Source organism: Bos javanicus, chromosome 16, assembly GCF_032452875.1.
Source record: "Bos javanicus breed banteng chromosome 16, ARS-OSU_banteng_1.0, whole genome shotgun sequence".
In the NCBI taxonomy this organism is placed as follows: Eukaryota; Metazoa; Chordata; class Mammalia; order Artiodactyla; family Bovidae; genus Bos; species Bos javanicus.
Genome location: NC_083883.1, coordinates 52,554,209 through 52,578,176, shown reverse-complemented (window position 1 = coordinate 52,578,176; position 23,968 = coordinate 52,554,209). Strand labels below are relative to the sequence as shown.

Genomic DNA, 23,968 nt, shown 5'->3' with positions numbered 1-23,968 from the left:
ATAACCACGTTGTTAGGAATTTCATAAGCCCCTTTCTTTTGAAAAACTGGAAGTGTAGTTTTCACATTACTACACACAAGTCCCAGCATTATACAGGGGCAGCAGTTTTCATCCTGTTGAAGAAGAAATGGAAACTTAGACCAGGTGACTTGGCTAGGGTCACAGAGTCAGTAACACAGACAGGACTAAAGTTTAATCTTCTAACAAGAAACTTGACTTTTCCTTCTCTCCCTAGCCTGACGGTTTTTCCACAGGAGGCACTCTGCTTCCATTTCCCTGTAGCATAAATATAATAAATGTCAGCCTGAGTATACTGACTGATTTATTAAAACAAGAAAGGCAGTCTTTTTTAGACTGTCAAACCTAGGAATTTATAGGGGTTTGCAGGCTGGTTGTAATTAGATACATAGCATTTAATTGCTTCTTTCTTTCATTTTCCTCATAAGGATGGGTTAAAACAGGCATTATTATTAATGTCCATTGTCCTCATCCTCTTCTGCTATCCTGTAGTACTGACCTTGTCCTCCCCTACATTTAGAACTTAGGCCAGTGAAACTTACCATCTCAGCTACAGGAGGACTATACGCTGCCTTCATAGTGAGTACGGAATTCATTGAGGTTGGTTCACCTTTGGCTCACCCAGTTATTATAACTGACATACCATTGCCAAAGGCCATTATCTTTGCCCACCTCTCCACTGCTAACATGGACATTTCACTACAGTGCATCTTTCTGTTCTCATTAACTGAAAATTGAACCTCTTTCAGTGTCAGCTGTGCAGATCGATAAATAAAATTATTTACAGTGTTTCCAGACACTAATGAATATAGTTTGCACTGAGATATATGCTCTTCTTCTGTTTATCCCTAAACTATAAGAAAGATTGTTTCACAAGGAGTCAGTAACTTCCTCACAGAGTATTTTATCTTTTCATGTTGTTAACCTAGGTTGGACTAGAACGATTTAGAGCCACTTGAATCATAACTGCATTGCTTCATGATTTCTAAGGCACAGTTAACATGAAGCATTTGAGTCGCACCTGTCCTAACAATTTGTATTGTGATGTCATTTTTGTTACCAGCCTTTGACTTTTAATTAAAGATTGTATAATTATTGCATGGAGGTCAATTTTTAGTTGGATGGATTAGTAGCAGAACGAGAGTTGGAACTGATGTTTAATGACATCATGATGTTTGTTTAGAGGTGTGGTAATTAACCTTCCATCTTTTATGAATGGTCAGTAAGTTGCAGTGAATCTAAATTGTTATCGCCTATTGGAAAATTTATGAACTATATCCCTCCACTGCCCTCCTCCCCTCCCATTTCCCTGCCCTTAAAGTAGGAAATGTTCTTATGAATGTTCTTATACTGTGTTAATACAAAAAAGTAAACTGATATTCCTTTTTAAAGTTGCGTTGTTTGGTAAGATAATAATTGAGATTTAGTCTGTTTGATCTTTAGCTTTATTTTTGTTCTGAGTCAAACTCACACAGTTTTTGAAATGTTCGGATAGAAATAGAATGTTTGCTTCTCTGTCTTCTGGATGTCCCTGAGTAGTATCACATTGTTATTTCTCAGACATAAATCCCAGATATACCTAGCTTTAGACTTCTCAGGGTTCACATTTGACACACTGAAGTGAATTGGCAGGAGAATCTTCCTAGTACCGAAATCCTCAAGATTATATTGTGCTTTTAAGAATCACCTGTGTAACTTACGGAATAAAGAGACTCCTGGGTTTATTCCTCAGGATAGTGTCCTACAGTCTGCATGCTTAACAAGCTTCCAGGTGGTTTAGGGCAAGTGGTAGAGAGAACACACTTGGAGAAAGTATTTCGGAGTTCTAAACCCACTGAGAGTAAAGATACATAAATGTCCTTCAGTCTTAAGGACTAACTCAGCCATTCTGTGGTACCTAAATAAAAATTACTGAATTCCAGTACACACAGTTTATCAAGAACATGCTTACCTCTTATTCTGATGCTATGATGTTGTTTGCCACAATGAGAATGGTTCATGTATAAAGTCTGAATATAAGACAGATCCAAGTTTAAGGACCTGGTTTTATCTTGTTTAAATTTATATTTTCTGATAATTTAGTGGCCTTTGTAACCTGCTGATTAACCTTTTTTCCTTTCACTGTCGTTCTCTGTAGAGAAAAGCGGTAAAGAAACTACCTCACTGGGAATGTCATCATTACCAACTTCAGATGGATTTAACCATCAAGCCCATCCTCCAGGACTGAGTCCTGAGATTGGTAATCCTCCAAGTCTTGCTCACTCTGTCTCTGCTTCAGTCAGCCCTATCCAGCCCAGTGACCCAGACAGCATTGAACCTAAAGCTGTGAAGGCTTTGAAGGCTTCAGCTGAACTCCAGATAACCTCTGAGCAGAAAGAACATCTTCCTCCACAGGATCTTTCTGATTGTGCTCCTTCAGCAGACAGTGCTCCAGCAAACCAGAGTCCAGCTATGCCTTTGCAGAATTCACTCGAAGAAGCCATTGTTGCAGATCATGTAGAGAAATCTGCTGAAAGAAGCACCCAGGGCCTCAAATCTCATCTCCACACAAGACAGGAAGCTAGTTTATCTGTCACAACGACTGGGATGCAAGAACCGCAGAGGCTTACGGGGGAGAAGGTCTGGCACCCAGAGTATCAGGACCCAAGTCAGGTGAGTGGCCTTCAGCAGCATGAAGAACCAAGGAATGAGCATGAGGTTATACAACAGAGTGCTTCACATGACCAAGACCATCCTTGTCACACAGGGGACCTTGAACTTCTTGGAGAAAGGCAACAAAGCAGTGCTGGTTTGGAAGCTGCAATGAAAGGAGACAGGCTGCAGCAGAACGTGGACCTTCCGGGTACAGGGAAAGATATTCTACCTTCAGGATGCCTTGGCTGCTCAAATTCAGAAACACTTATGGAAGTAGATATTGTCGAACAGTCCCTAGTTGCTGTGCCGAATTCAGGAGGTCAGAATACCAATGTCAAGAACAGTGGTGCATCTGATCTCATCTTAGATAATCCCTTGATGGAAGTAGAAACATCAAAATGTAACCCTTCCTCTGAAATTTCGAGTAATTCCATTTCTACTCAGGATTTACAGCTTCTAGAAAGTAATGTTGAAATGTCTGAAACGAGTAAAGAATGTGGGGATCACCCTTCCTCTTTAATAAGTCTCTGTGGCAGTTGTCAGCCCTCTGTAGAGTCATCAGAGGAATCTTGCTCATCCTTAACGGCAGCCTTGAAGGAACTTCATGAACTTCTGGTCATTAGTAGTAAACCAGCTTCAGAAAACACATCTGAAGAAGGTATCTGTCAATCAGAGACAGTAGTTGAGGGCCAAACAGGTATTAAGGACCTTTCTGAAAGATGGACCCAAAATGAGCATCTTACAGCAACCCAGAGTGAACAGTGTTCACAGGTCTCCTTTCATCAGGCCGTATCTATAGCAGTGAAGACAGAAGAATTAACAGACACTTCAGCTGACACTGGAGTGGAAGATGGAGAAACTGTTAACTTGAGGGGTCCAGGTGATGGCCTGTTAACTGATAAGGAAGGTGTCCCCAAGTCCAAGGAGTCAGTAAACAAGAGTAGCTCTGTTACTGTAGCCTCAGCAGAAGCGTCTAATCAACTACATTGCACCTTAGGTGTAGAGATTTCACCCAGACTGTTAGCAGATGAGGAGGATACACTCAATCAGACTTCTGAGCAAACTGAGTCCTCATCACCCGCTTGCATCCTGGTTAAAGATTTGGGTCAGGGCACACAGAATCCAGTGACAGACAGGCCTGAGGCCAGGGAACATGTCTGTCCTGAAGCTGCAGGGCCACTTCTAGGACTTGAACCATCTACCAGCCATTCATCACCAAGTCCCTCCTTTCTTGCACCATTAATTTTTCCTGCTGCAGACATTGACCGGATTCTCCGTGCCGGCTTTACTTTGCAGGAAGCTCTTGGGGCTTTGCATCGAGTTGGTGGAAATGCAGACCTTGCACTTCTTGTCTTGCTAGCAAAGAACATTGTAGTTCCTACGTAACCATGGAAAAGTGGGCTAGACCATACTCTACTCCCTTTAAAAAAAAAGCTGTATATCTACACACACACATACACACACTCACCACATATACAGTATATGTAGAACCCTGCAAGCAGAATGTTGAGCCAGATTTTTTTTTTTTTTTTAAGATTTTTTTTCGGCCAAAGTAATTTATGATCTCTTGTCTGATGAATTTGTCTATCCTATTTGTTAAAATTTGGGCCTTTTTAAATGTATTGGCAGTATGTGCACACAGAAGCTTTTTATTATCATTAAGATGATGTATTCTGGAATAAAATTGATGGTTTTGTGTATAGCATACCCTTTTAGAATGAGAGTGAGTGCTTTAAAAAGCAGAAGCCATGAGAAAATCCCACCACCCATGCAGCTGAAAGCATGATGTGGCTGTGTCTGTGCTGTAGGCAAGGTATGGCTTATTGACTCATATTTTGGTTTATAAACTTGATCACATGGTTTCATGTTTGGAATGCATTATGATTCATCGGTTGTAACAGGAAATTGAAGAATAGTTGAAGAATATTTCCTGGAGTAGCATGTTTCCATTGGTGTGGTTAGGATTTGACATTTTAATGCGATGAGTTGGGAGGGCTTAAAACTTGGGCTGCTTCGTACATCACAGGCTACTGCATGGATTGCCAGATATCTTGGGTGGGATTTTGTGAGGGAATTAACATCAGAGTGTAACATGGTGCTACCCAGATTAAAAAAAGAAAGGAAAAACTGTAATTGCATTTGCCAATGTTGATAATGTTTCAACAACTGTTGTGAGTGAAATAATGCTCTAAACACTGGAATTTACTAGTGATTGGGTTTGGTAGCATCTCACTGATCACATCTCAACCCTTAATGACTTATGGTGAACTTATGTTCAGCTGATGGGTTGGTTGCCAGCAGTTTATTTCCTTTCCAAACTCATCTTCTAGCAAGTTCTTCTAAAGCTCAGTTTGAGCTGTGTTCTGAGTGAAATATTCAAGTGTAATAACCTTGTCACTGGTTCATCTTGGTGCTTGGAATGGTCTGTCTATTTGGTGAGTGTCTTTCATGGCAGTGGAAATAATAATTGGAGTTTCTGACTCAAGTGGCCTTGGTAGAGTTTTCCATCCCTTTCTTTCCTCAGGAGTTTCTTTTTTAAAGCAAGATTTGTCATATTTGTGTTTACCATGTCAAGATAGAGTGGGGCATAGTATATAGATGTATTTATTGTGGCCTTTTTTTATATGAGGACTAGCCCTTGGAAATCATTGTCCTGTGGGCCCCACTGTGCAATAATTCTACTGGGTAGATTTTAGATTTTTTTTTTTTCCTGAAAGATAAACTCTTATATACCTAGCAGGAATATGGAGTCCTGGTTTTATTGAAGAGAATTTTGAGAATGATAATTCCTGATTCCAGGTGATGATTTGCAATGTGTCTGAAACAGAAGCTTCAGAAGGGTGATTTGTGAACTTTTAATGTTAAGTGATTTTTGTCTAAAGTCTTACTCTCTTTGAGAGTTATTCTTTCCGTCAAAATTTACGTCATTGAGCACAATCAAAATGGAGGCTCATATCTCAGGAGTTTTTTAAATCTTAATTTGGGGGCACTTAGACATTGCTCTTCTTCTACCCTATTCCATCTTCTTTCTTTCTGCTGTGATGTATGTATGTGTATTAGGAGCTGTGAGTGATACGATGGAAAGTCCCATAGATTCCTCGTGATTCTCTGAAGTTCGGAAATGGTTGACAGAAAGAGCTGTTGCTTACTGTGTTCAGGGTGGCGCTCTAGACAAGTTAGCCAGATTGTCTTTAAAGTGTTCTTTTAGACAATCCTGTGCTGTAGACCCTTTTGCCTGCCCTACACCAAAGATATAAGATGCACTAGGAACCTGCTAATAGGATTTCTGTCAACCGGCTCTTAGAGCTGTGACTGCAATTAAGTAGTGGTGCTATGATTGAAACAAAATTTAGTAGCCATGCAATGGGCCCCTGATTTGCTTTATGGGAATGACTGGGAATTTATTCTGAGCTTATCAATCTTTAGGGTTACAAAGTGGGGTGAGTGTAGGGTGGGAGGACTTACTGATGACAATAGACTCCTCCAAAAGGCCTTCTTTATAAAGAATGGCCTCTTAGTTTTCTGTACAAGCAGTTCCTCTGAACAATGCTCAGAGACATAACCACTGAATTTTCACAGTGTGGAGATTTGGGGGTCAATCCCAGGTGGGCTATAGAATATCAATCCAGAAAAGGTTTCATTACAATAGCTTTTATTGTATGTATATGTATATTTATTTCTAGGAGAAAATTCAATAGGTAGGCCTATAGTTGTACACGTATTCTTATTAGGAATACTTTGGATGAGCTTAACCCATTTGCCAAATATCCCTGTCCTTCTTCATCATTTATTTTTCAACTTATAGTTGCTTTTGATTTTTTTTAAATCTTCTGTCCATTGTTTGTGTGAAAGTAAAAATTGTTGACATTGTCAGAATTTTGAATCATTTTTAAATTTAGCAATTCTAAAACACAAGGAATTAAGGAACATGGCATTAGTGAACCTTCATTGTCGATTTTTATGCAAAGTGCAGAAATGAGAGATTAACTTCTCCAAGAATAAGATAAAATCATTGTGAACTCCTGATTGCCAGCAGAACTGGTGAGGCCAGCCGTTACCAGTATGGGCTGCTTTGTTGGATAGCTCTTTTGTCATAATCAGTAATGGACAGCCTTGTGAACAGTGCTTACCTCCAAGAGTGGTGTCTATTTATTCACCAAAGAGAGGAGAAGATTTCCTTCCAAGTTGGTTCCTGTGTGTAAGAATGTGTTTGGTAACCAGACAGCTATAGGCTCTAGGTTTTGCCATTGTCACTAGTAAGAATTATTTCCACTTGTACCTCTTTAGGCATCCAGACATGGTCTAATCCTTCATCTAAGCCTTCATCCCACCGTTTGGGCTTTATCCATTATCATAAAGATTATCAGTTGCTTAGCAAAGGGAACTAGATAGATGGTAAATGTGTGAGGAAACTGTTCTGCCTTGCAGCCTACAAAACTTTCCAGAGCTCCTTGTCTCAATGCATACTGAAGGGAGACACACACCATGTATTTTTTCCCAAAGGGTTTCTCCAGTAAGAGAGTTATATGAAAAGATATATGAGACTTTGTGTTACCGATTTTATGATAACCAGTTGAGGTGGAACCTGCCTGTTTTTCCCTTAGCACAGCTTTTCTATCTCTAGCAAAAGCCATAAAACTTTGGGTTGGTTTATAACCATTAACTCGTGTATATATACATGTGTGATAGATATCCTGCAGTTAATTTTGCATAGATTAAAAAGCAAACGTTTGTTAATCTTCAGATAACAGTCTTCGGTTATGGCGAAGACTTTGATCCCACCATGTTTATAAAAAACAGCCTTGTAAGTCACTGGCCAGAAGAGTGGCAGTACATTCTGATTTCCTTTTCCTTTCGGTCTGTCACCTGCAGAGCATAAGCAGGGCACTTGAACTGCTACATGTTTCCAACTTGTTATCACTGGTAGCATATCATAAGAGAAGCTAACTAGATTATGCATCCTTTAGCACAAATACCAAAAAGGCAAATTTCTCCTTTGAATTTGATGACTTAGTGTAGTCTGTGGCTGAACTAGAAACACAGTTCTCAAAGAGTTCCCCTTCTGAGAAAATTAAGGTTACCTTTCACATTAGGAGATCCATAAATTAAAATAGCTGCTTTCTTTCTGAAAGATTTAAACATGCCGATTTACAACAAGGTAAACTAAAAGCATGTCCTTGAGAACCAGAAATGTCAAATCATGGCTCAGGTTCCCCAGTAGTGTTCCCTCGATGGATGTTACTTGGGAGTTAATCATATAAATCATAGAACTTAAGGGAGGAACCTTTGATGTGCTTGATTTTCTCTTGTGCCTTAGTTTCTCCAAATAGCAGAGGCATCAAGTTCGAGTTGGTGCTAAAAGTCGAAGTATCATTGGGGTGGGGAAGGGTGGAGAATGTCTGAAAATGGCCCTCCTGGAGATAGGCATGTATGGAGTGTCCTAAGGGCTCACCTTTATTGTTGATTGAGTTGTCCTGCACCAAATCATTTGATTTCCCCAGAAGGATTAGATTTCCATAGAAGTATTATGACATGGCTTTTTTGCATCAGGCATACAAAAAGCAAAAATGGTTTCTATGTGTTTATTATGTTCTTTGTTGTGCTATCAGTATTACAGTAGTGAAAGCAGAAGTTTAAGAAAATCTATTTGAACAATGAACTGTTAAACTCTCTCAGACTGCAGTTTGAATCTTTGAATAAGAATTTGTTATTCACTCATGAAACATTAAGTGACTGGTGAGCATTGAGGATAACAGCAGTACTGAAACAAACGGAACTGCCCTGTAAAGCTATCAGTCTCGTCAAGAGACATGAAATAAATCTTAGCTTCAAGTGCAAGATCTATTTTTGCCTATTAGCATCATTTATTTTAAAAGTCGTACTAGGATGATTGGGTTCAAATTCAGAGAAAACAGAAAAGCAGGCTCAAAATGGAATTAGAATCTGAGAACCTAGAACTGCTCTTAAAAATGTTTTTGAAAAAATGAGATTGGAGAAACCAACAAAAAATGTCCTAACATTTGGTAGAAATACTTGAAGAGATTAAGGACAGTTCAGTTTATACTGTTGGTGGAGGGGGAACAGGCAGGATAAAAGTGCAAGTAAATGGAAGATGACCTAACGAGTACCAGTGACAGTCAACTTTTCCTTCCATCACGATCTCCTTCCATGCAGGGTGGAAGTATAGACTGCTATGGCATCCTTCCTGCCGTCTTTGAGCCAGCTGCTCCGAAATACTAACCATCTGGGCCAACAAGACTTAGCAGAGAATTCTGGAAGATTTGCTGTTTTAAAGCAGTTGAGTGCAAAATGTGAAAATAGAACTCTACAGCAGAGAATGTAGCAAGCAATGGTTCTGGGACTAGATGAGGGGCAGAATTTATTTACAAGAAAATTCAGGCCTCTGCCAAACCTCTTCTGCAGGACAGCTCCATCAAAAGGACATTCTTGAGCCTATCACCATATATGTGGTAATCCTGAGGATACAGGTAGAATTTCTGAACCTTAACTACAGTGACTTCTGAAGCTTACAATTAGAATACCCTCGCAGGTTTGTCAGCTACATACTGGTAATCTAGACCTTCTGGGGACTAAAATGAGCGGGTATAGCAGTTTTAGAGCACAGTCTTACGGAATGAAATCTACAGAGAAAGTTAATGCAAGGGTGTGGAAGATGGGAAATTTCCCTAAAATAAGGACACTTGGGGTGGGGATGTGGAATATGAAATTAGAGTAATTTTTACAGAATTATATTTCTCTTCATATATATACCATAAAGAGGTCTTCATTAGCTAACTTGGGAAAGAGGTGTGCTGGTAGATTTTTTTCCTGGTAGGATACATAACAAATTATTTTGTTTACCAGGAGTTTGTTTCACATTCAGCCTTGAAGGATGCATCATTGGCTTAAAGGAAGGTAGACCTCTCTAGTTTCCTATATATTCAGATCAATTCAGCATAGTTTGCTTTTTTTTAAACTGTGCACCTACAATGAACGTTGAATGCTCATTTATATTCAAAATTTCATTTCCATGTTAAGTTGGGCTAATGGCCTTTGCACTCAAAGTTTGTTTACCAGTTTTGTAGCCATATTTAGCAAATTTTAGCAAGTAGAAACCCCTTTTTCCCCTCTTATTTGTTCTTGGAATTGTTCTTTTATTGCTTTCCTGATTTTTCTTTAAGCTTTGAGACTACTGCATCTTACAAGAACTAGGCTGATTGGCAAAATAGGCTTGCCAATAGCTCTTTCACTCCCATAAGGCTTTGGTTTTGAGAGTTGGGAAAACTCTGAGAATTTAAGGGAACCAAACTCAGGAATCCCACAGTTGGTTGCATTGTGCCATTGGCTTAGGGGCTGGACACAGGACCAGTCTGCCACTGAGTGAGCCAGATGCATTTGGGTTTGAGTTGTTGTCACATACTGAAATGTAAGTCAGCCCTAAGGAATCAAAACACTTTTATTTTTCTTTTTTTATTAGGAACTTTCTGAAGAAAAAGTGATGTGTAAAACATTTGATATTTAAGACAATAAAGTTTTTATCGTAAGACTCTTTTGTTTGATCAGTTTTCTTTTAAATTGATACAGTTGGTTACTTTTGTCCTTGTCTCTGTCTCCCAGCCATTTAAGTAATTTATGCCTAGGCACTGTGACTTGTGGCCATGATCCTAAACACCAGAAGTGGGCCACTTCCAGATAAATACTGCAGGTGGGTGGCCATCTGCTGATGTGAAATGGTGACTGCTCCAGCAGTGATGCACAGCAATAGAGACAACATTGGTGACAGGGTTTTGTGGCTCAGACTAGTCTCTAGAGCTAGGATGCTCAGGTGTGAATTCTAACTTTGCCACTTACTAGCTGTGTGACTAGGTAACTTCCCTAACCTTTCTGTGCCTTAGTTTCCTCATCTATAAAATGGGGACTATTGGGGTTGTTATAGGGGTTCATGAGTAAGTTAGAAACACCCTTGGGTGTTAACTAATGTGGAGTTACTGCTTTTTGCATGAGTGTGTGCTGTGGGACCCTCACTGAGGATTTCCAGTGTACGTAGGCTTCCCTGATGGCTCAGCGGGTAAAGATGTGGGATGACATAGGAGACTTGGGTCAATCCCTGGGTCAGGAAGATCCTCTGGAGGAGGAAATGGCAGCCCGCTCCAGTATTCTTGCCCGGAAAATCCCGTGGACAGAGGAGCCCAGTGGGCTACAGTCCAAAGGGTCACAAAGAGTTTGACATGACTGAATGACTAAGCAGTAGCCAATGTACATGGATCAGCTGATATACACAGGGAGTAGTCTAGACACAACCCGCCTTGTTCTGTTATCTTTCCTTGACTATCAGAATGCTGAGAGCCAAAGCTACCTCTAGTCGGAGGTGAGAAGTACTAATTATTTTTCCATTGTTCAGATCTCAATGTTTTGATAATCAGTTCATTTGAAATGAGGTTTCTAGTACTTGATACGAGTGGAGGAAATTGTGAAACATTAGTTATTGGTGGAAAGAATTCTAGATCTTTGGTACAGAGAAAGGGAAATTTACTGCATCTATGTTTTAAGGTGGGAGATTTACAAGCATCACGGAAATGAATTGGATTTACGGCAGGAATCTACAGCTTGCAGGAAGAAAATAGAAGAAAAAGGATATACATTTAAAAACAGAAATACAGAGGAATGGGGGGAAAAGTTCAAGAACATAGTTCTAAATTTCAAAATGCAGATTAAGCAGAACATACTTCCATCTTAAAGGGCTAAATTGTCAGCAGATAATGCTTCCCTGTTCAAAACTATTAGTGTTCTAATAGGATTAACAGACCATCAGTTCAGTTGCGTAGTCGTGTCTGACTCCTTGCGACCTGCACACCTGGTCTGCTGCACACCTGGCATGCTGTCCATCACCAACTGGAGCTTATTCAAACTCACGTCCATTGAGTCAGTGATGCCATCCAACCACCTCAGCCTGTGTCGTCCCCTTCTCCCGCCTTCAGTCTTTCCCAGCATCAGGGTCTTTTCCAGTGAGTCAGTTCTTCGCATCAGGTGGCCAAAGGATTGGAGTTTCAGCTTCAGCATCAGTCCTTCCAATGAATATTCAGGACTGATTTCCTTTAGGATTAACTGGTTGGATCTGCTTGCAGTCCAAGGGACTCTCAAGAGTCTTCTCCAACACCACAGGTCAAAAGCATCAATTCTTCAGTGTTAGCTTTCTTTATAGTCCAACTCTCACATCCATACAAGACTACTGGAAGACCATAGCTTTACCAGTCCTTATTTGTGAGTTTTGTCTAAAAAGAGCTAGAGTGGCTTGGTTCCTCCTAGAAAGTTACTAAAAACAAACATTTTCCCTGTTCAACTTCAGGTATCTGAAATAGAAATTCCCCGAACCAGAAATATTCCACCACCCACCCCAACCTGCTCCTCTCAGGATTCCCTTGAGAAGTCAGTGGCAGCTTCATCCTTCCAGGTGTTCTCTCAGACCTAGACTCCGTTCTTTCACAACCTACATTCAACCCATCCTGGATCCTATTGGCTCCATTTCAAAATATAGTTGAAGGCTTCCTGGTGATCCAATGGCTAAAACACCGTACTCCCAATGCAGCAGGCCTGGGTTCAACCCCTGGTCAAGGAACTAGATCCCACATGCAACTAAAACCCGGTGCAGCCAAATACATATTATATGTATAATTGAAATCTGATCAGTTCTCTAACCGTGGTCAAGGCGGCATCATCATCGCCTCTCACCTCAGTTACTGTAGTAAGTCTCCCTGCCTCTACCCTTGTCTACAAAATGTTCTTAGCACAACAGCCAGCATGATTCTGTTAGTTCATACCTTTCCTTAAACCCTCAGTGGGCCCTAATCTCAGGGTAAAAGCCTAAGTCCTTAGAATGCGTCCAAGGTCCCTATGTGCCTCTGACTTTTCCTTGATCTGGAATGTCCTTTCCCTGAACACCTCCATGGCTTTTTCTCTCACTCCCTTTAGGTTTACTCAAATGCCACCTCAGTAAGGCCTTCTTTAGCTAATTTATCTTTGTCACTTTGCTTCATTTTTCTCAACACCGACACATCCTAGTATATTCTTCATTTTGCTTTTGTATCTCTTATCTCTTCCCCATTAAAATGTAAGCTTCATGAGAATACGGGTTTGTCTCCTTTTCACTACATCTCCCAATGCCTAGAACTTTGCCTTATGCATAGCAGGCCCTCAGATATGTGTTGAAGTAATAAATCCGTGAATACCATTAGGCTGACTCAAAGGCCCATGAGTGGAGTGACAAAAATGACCTGAAACCCAGCCAGGTCATGGAAGTTAGTGTGCAGGTTTAGGGGTTCTAGCCTGGGGTGACTGTTGACCTTGGGTTTGTGTGTGCTAAGTCACTTCAGTCATGTCTGACTCTGCGACCCTGTAGACTAGCCTGCCAGGCTCCTCTGTCCATGGGATTCTCCAGGCAAGATTGCTGGACTGGGTTGTCATTCCCTTCTCCAGGGGATCTTCCCAACCCAGGGATCGAACCCTCATCTCTTACATCTCCTGCTTTGGCAGGCAGGTTCTTTGCCACTAGCACCACCTGGAAGACCTTGAGTTTAATGTGGATTAAGATGGGTGACAGATTCCCTGGCAGTGGTTAAGAGCATTTTCACTGCCATGGGCCCAGGTTCAGTCCCTCATTGGGCAACTAAGATCCCACAAGCCTCCCAGTGTGGCCAAAAAAAGAAGGAAAGATGACATTATGAGGTTAGTAAGTTTGCAGGCTTCCCTGTGAGGTAGTATTTTTATGACACCCACGTCTAAGACTAATTTGGGACTGTGGCAAACAGCACCTCTCCATAATGGTTGTACCGACTTGGGCCATAATTCCTCATCTATTATCTTCCTAGAATAGAAAAGGCCCAAATCACATGTAAAGAGAAGCAGCCTTTTATTTGGTGCAAGTTCTCTTTATGTGCTTTTACTTCTATGGTCAGCTGAAACATTTTCTGCATCCCTATTGAATTAAAATTTAATCAGAAGATACTAAGTCAATAAACACTGAATGTCATGTGCCAGACACTGAGTCGGCGCTGTGAACACAGCATTGCATGAACTGAGCAAAAGTGCACATTCTGCAGAGCTTACGTTCTAACAGAGTCTTTGAAGCCTGATCACGGACAAAAAAACACAGGTAATAATACATCCTAAAATGAAAATTTGGGAGGTTGGCATGCTATAAGGGACTAGAGGCTACTTCATGTGGAATAAAGCCATCAGAGAGAAAAGTCTTCTGAGAAGCTAACATTTAAACAGACCTGGCTGACAAGGAGGCTCCTGCCCTGTGAGGCTTTTAAAATATTTATTTGGCTGCACCAGGTCTCAGCTGCATCTTATGGGGTCTAGTTCCCCGACCAGGGGTCAAACCCAGTCCCTGTACTGGGATCATGGAATCCTAAGCACTGAACCACCAGAGAAGTCCCCAAGGTGAGAATCTTGGGTGTATTGCATCAGGCTAGGCTGAGGGAACAAAGAGGCCAGAAATTCTAGTAATTTATTACAAACCAAGTTTTAATCTTGCCTGTGCTATCTAGTCCAAACAGGTGTTCCTGGTTGATAGATCTCATCCAGGCAGTGCTCAGGGAACAAGGCTCTTCTCTCATAAGTCTGACATCCCCTTGGTTTCATCCTACTTGGTGGAAGAAGAACATGGAGGAGGAAGTGGATCACTTTATTTCTGTTCACATGCCCTGGGAGAGAACTTGATAATATTGTCATGCCTTCCGTAAGGAAGGCTGGGCAATACACCAGCACTGCCTGGCTACAGTGCTGTCACTGTGGAGCAAGCAGTTCTGGATGAACAGCCCAAGGCCTCTGCCACACTGGGGAAGAGCTTTCCCAGCAAAGGCCCTGAGATGTGAACACACAAGCTTGTGTAAGAAGCAGAAGGTTGGCGGGGGCGGGCACACACCAGCGGACAGATTGGAGATGAGTCAGAGACAGGCTGAATCAGATCAGCTCTGGCTTTGGAGGCCTGAGAAGAGAATGGATGTTATTCCAAATGCTCTGATGAGAAGCTGTTGGAGGCTCTGAAGCAGGGAGGTTGAATGACATCTCAGTTTTCACCAACCCATCTTGCTGGTGGGACAATAAGGAGGAAGGGACAGAAAGTTTAACTTTTTTTTTCAGCTCGCACAACGTTAATTCCCTGCCCCAGGGATTGAACCTGGATCCACGGTAGTGAAAGTGCCAAGTCCTAACCACTGGACCGCCAGGGACTTCCCAGGTGTTCAACATTTTAAAATAACGCCCCCTAGATTTAAAGTTGCCTTGTGTTAGCTTACCCAGTCCTAGAGTTGCAGATTGTCTGCACGTGCAGGTACCAGAGTTAAGGTATGGGAACCTGGACCATCGCTGTTCTTTACAATTAGTCCCTTCTGTTCCCTTCTTAGACAGAGAGCAACTTCACAAGCCTAATGGCCAAGGAAATATTTACCCCCTCCTCTAGAAATATAAATATATTTGCCTTGAGTTGGGGGGAAGGGAGGAATTGGTCCCTTAAACCATCTTCCACTTTTTTTTAACAGTCTTGTCCAATTGTCTTTTAAGGCTATAGTTGCTGGAATTTTTTTCTGTTCCCTCTCTCGGGCAGTGCACACCTGGAAAGAAGAGCAGAGGAGCCCTGGCAGTCCAGGTCTGTGGTACTTCTATGATCTTGCCTGCCTTCCCAACTTCTTCCTCATCCGACAGTGTTCGGCAGTATATTTAGGTGCAGACAATATTATTTAAAAAAAGAAAAGATCATTTTTCCTGTGTCACTGGTTTGGAAACTAAGATTTTCCCAGGGCCCTAGAGTGACTCAGTTGAGGCTTTTGACTCTGGATGCCTCAGAGTCTCATGCCCTTTCCACATGATCAGTAAAGTCTTGTGTAATAAATGAATAAGTTTCAGTTTTGAATGACTCCCAGTAAGAGGATGGACAGGCACCCTCTCTTTGTTCTCTGTCTTTTCACAGGCAAAAATGGATTCCATATTTGAGCTCTGGTGCAAGCATGCCTGCTCAGTTGTGTCCAACTCTTTGCCACCCCATGGACCGTAAACCACCAGGTTCCTCTGTCCGTGGGATTTTCCCAGCAAGAATACTGGTGCATGCTAAATCGCTTCAGTCACTTCCAACTCTGCAACTCTATGGACTGTAGCCCACCAGGCTCCTCTGTCCATAGTATTCTCCAGGCAAAAATACTGGGGTGGGTTGCCATGCCCTCCTCCAGGGGAATGGGATGCCATTTTCTCCTTCAGGGGATCTTCCCGACCCAGGGATGAACCTGCATCTCCTGCTTTGGCAGGCGGATTCTTTACCACTGAGCCACCTGGGCCTAGGCCAATTATCTGCATGTGGACATACACACACTGGACTCCCTCCCTTTCCCTGCAAGAAGTCTTAAGAGACTAAAATCTACCTCACTTCTCCCATCCATTCACATACCTATACAAGCCTAAGGAATTTGCTAGGTAGTAAGGCTGTAAGTTCCTCCTGAATGTTGTCAAAAATTGAATCTGACCATTCCCCAATGCATGAAGATAGAAACAAGCCAGAAATGCCACCGCCTTCATCAGGCCTTTTACTAACAAGTGATAATAACACCTTTTGAAGCTGTCATGTGCCCAAGCCATGAGTAAACTTCATAGGAAGGTGGCACCCAGAAGAAGATGCTGCCTGGATGGTGGCTTGTTATTATTAAAAGGAGGGAGGAATCTCAAAGCTAGCTCATTCCTTGCTGTGGGCTGAACAGATTCTCAGAAGCTGGAGTTGCATCAGACAAGTTGGGGCCTGTAGGCACCCAGTCCGGGTGGAGTGGGAAGGCAGTGCAGCAAAGCTACTAGACCAACAGGTCATCCGAGCCAGCTTTCCTCCTACTTGCCACAAACACCTCTGGACACCAAGTTCTTTCATTCCAAATTCAAAGTAATGCTTCCTCTGCCTCCAGGTTTTTCTTCACCTGTCCAGTGACTGCAGCCTCAATCCCCACCTGTCATTCTGCCCTCTTCTATGCTCTACAGAGGCTGTTATCTCCTATTTTCCTGAACTCAGAAAATACCCTGGGTTTAGGGATTTTGCTTCTTTCTCTAAAGAGTTAGACCAAGTCCCTGTAGGGTTACCTCCTAGAATTGTTGTTCAGTTGCTCAGTTGTGTCTGACTCTGCAAGCCCATGGACTGAAGCATGCCAGGCTTTCCTGTTCTTCACTATTTCCCAAAGCTTGCTCAAACACATGTGCATTGAGTTGGTGATACTATCTATCGCATCCTCTGTCGCCCTCTTCTCCTCCTGCCCTCAATCTTTCCTAGCATCAGAGTCTTTTCCAATGAGTCAGCTCTTCTTATCAGGTGGCCAAAGGACTGGAGCTTCAGCATCGATCCTTCCAATGAATATTCAGGGTTGATTTCCTTTAGGATTGACTGACTTCATCTCCTTGCTGTCCAAGGGACTCTCAAGAGTCTTCTCCAGCACCACAGTTCGAAATCATCAATTCTTCAGTGCTCAGCCTTCTTTATGGTCCAACTCTCACATCCATACATGACTACTGGAAGAAATATAAAGAGATCTTTGGCTCAGAAAAGGGTACAAATGGTTTCTGGGCTCCACCATTTGCTTTATGATTTTAGGCAAATTACCCTTGTCCCTCAATTTCTTCACCTGTACCAGAAATGTTATTCAAGGATTTGTGAGACAAATGTATGGAAAGCACTTAGCTCAGCTCATGGCACACGGTCAGTACTCATCACTTTTCATCATCATCATTGGTGGTATTAAGAACTCTTGTCCTTGATCCTGATCCTGCGGTGGTAATAAAACACAGCAATCTGTTTCTCCCTCCTTTTCCTTGGCACATACTTTTTACCCCCTTATCCAGTCTCATAAAAACCAAAAAAAATAACTATTACGATCTTGGGTCTCTCCTGGGAAACTGAGGGATGGAGAGGTATCATTTTTATGTGTATTAGGCGGGGTCCAGCTAGGATAGGCTGTACAGTCAGTGTTTCTAATCAGTGTTGGAGTGACTGAGAGGCTGAGGGAGGGGCAGCCTGAGGAGAGAAGAGTGAAAATCAGACACCTGTAGCTGAGAATTGGGGTATCTTGAGAGTAAAAAGGGTGCCAATCATCTTACAATATATACTTACATCAAATCACATCATATACCTGAAACTAATATATGACATATTTCTCAACTTATAAAAAGTGAAAAAAAAATACAATGAATATATATTGACCAAAAAAAAAAGAATAGAAAGGAACTAATGAATGTATCAGGAATATACTTACTTGCGGACCAAATGAATGAGTGAGCCAGGTAGGGCTCTGAGAACTCTAAAGTGTAAGTGGCTTGCTTCAAAATACGAATTTGGAGAGGCGGGTGTGTGGGGAGAAGGGGAATCGTTATGGTGGGCTTCGGGGCTGAGGTGTTAGGTCCTCAGGACATGTGGACCAGCTGAAGAAGTGGGATAAGGGTGAGAACAGGCAAGGGCTTCGGGACTGAAGATGAAGTTGAAAGGAGAGAGTGTTTTGGGGGTGGGGAGGAGCACCGAGGACCCGGAGTGGCCTAAAAGTTGGAGACTGGGCTGTGAGGGTGGGGAACCCTGGGCTGGTGAGGGCCAGTTGGCAGGGGTCTATGGGCAGGTCCGGGAGGGGGTCTCCATGCTGCCCAAAGCCAAGGGGCCTGGGTTTCTGGGCTGAGAGCCGGGGTCTGTGCTTTGAGGGGTCTCGACTGTGTGGATCACAATAAACTGTGGAAAATTCTGAAAGAGATGGGAATACCAGACCACCTGACCTACCTCTTGAGAAACCTGTATGCAAATCAGGAAGAAATAGTTAGAACTGGACATGGAACAACAGACTGGTTCCAAATAGGAAAAGGAGTACATCAAGGCTGTATATTGTCACCCTGCTTATTTAACGTATATGCAGAGTACATCATGAGAAACGCTGGGCTGGAAGAAGCACAAGCTAGAATCAAGATGGCCGGGAGAAATATCAATAACCTCAGATATGCAGATGACACCACCCTTATGGCAGAAAGTGAAGAGGAACTAAAGAGCCTCTTGATGAAAGTGAAAGAGGAGAGTGAAAAAGTTGGCTTAAAGCTCAACATTCAGAAAACTAAGGAAAAAAAAAGAAAAGAAAACTAAGATCATGGCATCTGGTCCCATCACTTCATGGGAAATAGATGGGGAAACAGTGGAAACAGTGTCAGACTTTATTTTTGGGGCCTCCAAAATCACTGCAGATGGTGATTGCAGCCATGAAATTAAAAGAGGCTTACTCCTTGGAAGGAAAGTTATGACCAACCTAGATAGCATATTAAAAAGCAGAGACATTACTTTGCCAACAAAGGTCCATCTAGTCGAGGCTATGGTTTTTCCAGTGGTCATGTATGGATGTGAGAGTTGGAATGTGAAGAAAGCTGAGCGCTGAAGAATTGATGCTTTTGCACTGTGGTGTTGGAGAAGACTCTTGAGAGTCCCTTGGACTGCAAGGAGATCCAACCAGTCCATTCTGAAGGAGATCAGTCCTGGGTGTTCTTTGGAAGGAATGATGCTAAAGCTGAAACTCCAATGCTTTGGCCACCTCACGCGAAGAGCTGACTCATTGGAAAAGCCTCTGATGCTGGGAGGGATTGGGGGCAGGAGGAGAAGGGGAAGACAGAGGATGAGATGGCTGGATGGCATCACCGACTCGATGGACATGAGTTTGGGTGAACTCCGGGAGTTTGTGATGGACAGGGAGGCCTGGCGTGCTGTGATTCATGGGGTCGCAAAGAGTCGGACACGACTGAGCGACTGAACTGAACTGAACTCAACTGGGGCTAAGGAAGGGGAGGCTACCGGTGGCCTCTGGCGGGCGGGGGAGGGGTCTCCAGGTCCCAGGGGTCCGACCGGAGGGTCCTCCCCCGGGCGGGAAGGGCCTCCAGGGTCTCTGAGGAGGGGCCGGGGCGCCTGGGCCTGGAGGCCAAGGGGGTCTCCCAGTCCCCGGTTTCCCCGGCGCGACGCGGCGCCGGCGTCCCAGCCCGACCGTCGGCCTAGGCGCCGCCCCGCCTGACATCAGTTCCTGCCGCCGCCGCCGCCGCCGCCGCGCACAGCCTCCTTCCCCGCCGGCCGCGCTCCGGAGCCGCCGGGCCGCGGCGGAGCGAGGGGCCGGGCGAGGCGAGGGCCGGGCGGCGGGCGCCGGGCCCCGCGGCCGGCACGACGGAGCCCCCGCACGGCCGGCGGCAGCGGTTGGCGACGGCCCCGGGGCCCCGGCGCGGGAAGCGGCGGCGGCGGGGCGGCGGCGGCAGCGGCGCCATGGAGCCGCGGGAGGTGAAGGACCGGATTCTGGAGAACATCTCACTGTCGGTGAAGAAGGTGAGTGTGGCCTGCCCGCCCCGGCCGGGGCCCCAAGGCCAACCCGGCCCGTCCGGCTCGGGCCCTCGACCCCACCCAGCGCCCCCTTCTTTCCTCGGGTCCCTCGCCCGGGGTCCTTCCTGTCACCGGGGCTCAGGACACCGCCCTTCCCCTCCGCGACCCCGGGGACGAGAAGCCGCCGGGAGCCCCGGGACGATGGAGAAGAAGCCCGGGCGGCTCACGTGAGCGCCGCTGCCTCTGAGCTATTTTTACAGAACAAAGTTGAGGTCAGCGTCCTGGGAGCTTCCACATAGCCAGGCCCAGGGGCCCTGCGTCACTTAGAGGGGCTGCCACTCGCCAGGACCCCCTCCTCTGAGCGTAGTGGCAAAAAAGCTCTGGGAGGGCCCCACCTGCCGCGCATCTCTGGGCAGCATCGCTGCATCCTCCATCCGCCCTGTGCCTGCATCTCGGGGAGACCGCAGTCAGGGTGACGGCCCGTGACAAGCAGCTTCCAGCCTTCCCAGTTCGGGGTGACATTGCCTCTGGTCCTGGGAAGTTTCTTGAATAATCTTGCCCAAGGATGGCAGTTTAGAAGAGGCTCACTTCGGAGCTTTGATTGAGAACTAAAGTACTTTGCATTTTGGACAGAGACCTATAGAACTTGGTGACACCGGTGTATGGTGCTCCCTGCAGGAGAGATCAATGTCCCAATTCCAAGTGGAGAAAAAAATATGACCTATTAAAGGCATATATTAATAACTATCTGTTTGAAGAAGTCAGCTCATCTGAGAAAGGGTCCCCATGCCAAAAGGTAGGATTCATGTTCACTTAAAACCAAACCAGAATTGACCATCATTTGAGGAATATTGTTGGAGTGTTTTCCTAATTTGACTTCCTAGTTCACCCTATAGTCTCAGAAACGGGGGTAGGTTGTGGGGGGATGATGTGAGGGGTAAAAGAAGGCTCATCAGATTGATTACTTCCAAAATGAAGAGAATTCATTAAATGAACCATTATGTTTAAATAATCATGTTCCCCTCTATCCCCACTTAAATTCCTCAAAAGCAACATAGACCAGCAATTTTACCGTTCATAAAGATCGATGTGGCTTAAAAAGAAAAGGAGATTCAAAATGTGCTCTTACTATAATGTTCCTCTAAAAGTAAAACTAAAAGCAGCATTGTAGACATCTGACAAAAGTTTTAGTTTTCCTAACTTTGCTTATGCAGTAGGGCATTGTTTTTTGCTTACTCAAGGAGTGTAGGATGAGCAAATACTTTGTCTAAAAGCAATCCATCTTTGGCAATGAAGACAAAAGAAGACAATTGACCTTTCTAATCTAATCTGGGCTGATTGTGGCTTCAGGTAGGCACCTTTCTAGTCTAATCTGGGCTGATTGTAGCTTCAGGTAGGCCACACATTTTGATTTTCAATCTCTAATTTACGAATAAATGGGGAAAGTCCGGGTAGAAGGAGGTTGGACATGTGCATCAGCATGAATCTTTTGAGGGCAGGGATCTACTCTGTAAATCAGCCTGCCACTTACGAAAGAGTTGGGTGTGTTGGCCAAGATTCTTATCATTGTATGTGCTTGGACAAGCATGACAAGAAGGTATGTCACACACTAGAAACTGGAAACTTGTCCCCAGGTACATCACAACAGGAGGCATGGCGAGTGTCATGTTTAAGAACATGGATTCTGGAGTCTGGCGGCCTGGGTTCAATCCCGCCCTGCCGATGAATAACCGTGTAACCTTAGGTAGGTTCCTTACCCTCTCTGTGCCTTGGTTTCTCATCTATAAAGCAGGGATAGAATCAGGGCTCTTGGGAGTATTTGTTGAGAGTCTGTGTGTAGAGTGTTTAGCCTGGTGCTTAACCCAGTCTTCAAAAGTTGTCTTAGTCTGTTTGGGCTGCTAAAGCAAACCACCAAAGACTGGGGGGCTTATAAAACAACATAAATTTATTTGTCATGATTCTGGAGGCTGGAAGCCTGAAAATACTGAGTCCCAGCATGATGAGGTTCTGGATTTCCCTGGTGGCTCAGACGGTAAAAAATCTGCCTGCAGTGCAGGAGACCTGGGTTCGATCCCTGGGGTCGGGAAGATCCCCTGGAGAAGGGAATGGCTACCCACTCCGGTATTCTTGCCTGGAGAATCCCATGGACAGAGGAGCCTGGCAGGAGGAGCCTTACAGTCCATGGGGGTGGCAAAGAGTCTTACATAACTGAGTGATTTATCAACAACAAAAAAATGGTGAGGGCTGTCTTTATGGCTGAAGACTGCTGACTTCTCCCTGTGCCCTCACATGATTTGTGGGGAGGGAGCTCTCCTTGGTCTCTTATAAGAGCTCTAATCCCATTCTTGAGGGCTCCACCTTCAGGACCTAATCACCTCCCAAAGGCCCCACCTCGTAACACCATCACATTGGTGGTTAGAATTTCAACATCTGAATTTGGGGAGGGGCGTACATTTGGGCAGGAGGAGAAGGGGGCGCAACAGAGGATAAGATAATTGAATAGCATCACTGACTCAATGGACATGAGTTTGAGCAAACTCCGGGAGATAGTGAAGGATGGGGAAGCCTGGTGTGCTGCAATCCCTAGCGTCACAGAGAGTCAGACACGACTACAAAGCAAATACATTCAGTGTGTAGCATAAGTGGTCGCTTCTTCTGTTTGTTTGTGGTCAGGCAGTTCTTCACTTTTACAGGGTCTGAAGATGGCTGAAGGCCTAAGCACCTAAATATTGCTATGTATCATTTAGACTTGTTACCCATTTCCTTTGTATGTCATGTTTCAGAAAACTATTTTGATTCTCACACATGAAGGGCATTTGGTTTTCTGAGTCAGAGTATCTGCTTCTAATAGGAATCAGTTCAGCTACAGTGGTAGGCTTTGAGGGCTCACAGTCTTGGGGTCAGATTTGACCTTGAACATCAGTCTCACCTTCATTTTTATATGTCACCATGAGAGTTGCTTTGCTTTTTCTTCCATGCTACCTCTGGTAAGATGGTCTGACCCGTCCTTTTTAAGGATGTTTCATGAATAAAATGAGGTGTGGGTTTCTGCAAAAAAAAAAAAAAAAATCCACATGTGTAAGCTATATTTACACAGGATATTTGAGAACTTTTTATTGAAATAGAATATACCTATACTTCTAAACATACAGTTGAATGGGTTCTCACAAAGTGAGCACATCCATGTATCCAGCACCTACGGCAAGAAACAACCATAGCCATCACCCCAGAAATGATGCCCCCAAGCGCAACCACTCTCCCTAAGCAGCATTGTTGTTCAGTCACTCAGTCGTTTCCAACTCTTTGAAATGCCATGGACTGCAGTACACCAAGCTTCCCTATCCTTCACTATCTTCCAGAGTTTTCTCAAACTCATGGCCATTGAGTTGGTGATGCCATCTAACCATCTCATCCTCTGTTGCCCCCTTCTCCTCCTGCCCCCAATCTTTCCCAGTATCAGAGTCTTTTCCAGCGAGTCAGCTCTTCGTATGAGGTGGCCAAGTTATTGGAGCTTCAGCATCAGTCTTTCCAATGAATATTCAGGGTTGATTTCCTTTAGGATTGACTGGTTTGATCTCCTTGCTGTCCAAGGGACTCTCAAGAGCCTTGTTGAGTTCAACTGTTCTCACATCTAGATTTTGTGATGCTGAACATGCCCTGTAACACGAGAGATGCAGTAGCTGATATGAAGGCAGGATTTGTGGGGGTAGGAGAGAACTGGAGAATTTAATAGTTGGCACAGGTAAATGACAATGATAACAATGAAAGGCACGTTCCTTATGAAACGTCTCAGGTGCAGATGATAAAGCTTGTGGTTGCCAATTTGTTAACAGCTAAAGAGAGACGTCCAAGTCAAAGGCAGTGTTAGCATTTTGAACTGGCGTGTGGTCTTTTAAGTAGCATCTTCTCCAGGGGAGGGGAGGCTGTGGTTTTCATGAGAGTTTTGTTTTGTTTCTGAGGAGCATGTCT

At 43.9% G+C, this 23,968-nt stretch overlaps 2 protein-coding genes across 7 annotated transcripts in view; both read left to right on the top strand.

The window, feature by feature from the left end:
* DDI2 (DNA damage inducible 1 homolog 2) overlaps positions 1 to 10,198 on the top strand; it is a 43,391-nt gene extending 33,193 nt beyond the window's left edge. For all 3 annotated transcript variants that reach the window (XM_061383172.1, XM_061383173.1, XM_061383174.1), the window contains one exon: positions 2,156 to 10,198. In XM_061383172.1, the coding sequence (XP_061239156.1) occupies positions 2,156 to 4,038 (1,883 nt within the window). In that variant the 3' untranslated portion in view covers positions 4,039 to 10,198. The remainder of the gene's footprint in view (positions 1 to 2,155) is intronic.
* A 9,531-nt stretch (positions 10,199 to 19,729) lies between these two features.
* PLEKHM2 (pleckstrin homology and RUN domain containing M2) overlaps positions 19,730 to 23,968 on the top strand; it is a 39,883-nt gene continuing 35,644 nt past the window's right edge. Inside the window, exon 1 of one of the 4 annotated variants that reach the window (XM_061383169.1) lies at positions 19,730 to 20,005. In XM_061383169.1, the coding sequence (XP_061239153.1) occupies positions 19,946 to 20,005 (60 nt within the window). In that variant the 5' untranslated portion in view covers positions 19,730 to 19,945. Of the gene's footprint in view, positions 20,006 to 20,090; positions 21,744 to 23,968 lie in introns of those variants that run through there. The other 3 variants (XM_061383165.1, XM_061383166.1, XM_061383167.1) reach the window with 3 other exon arrangements.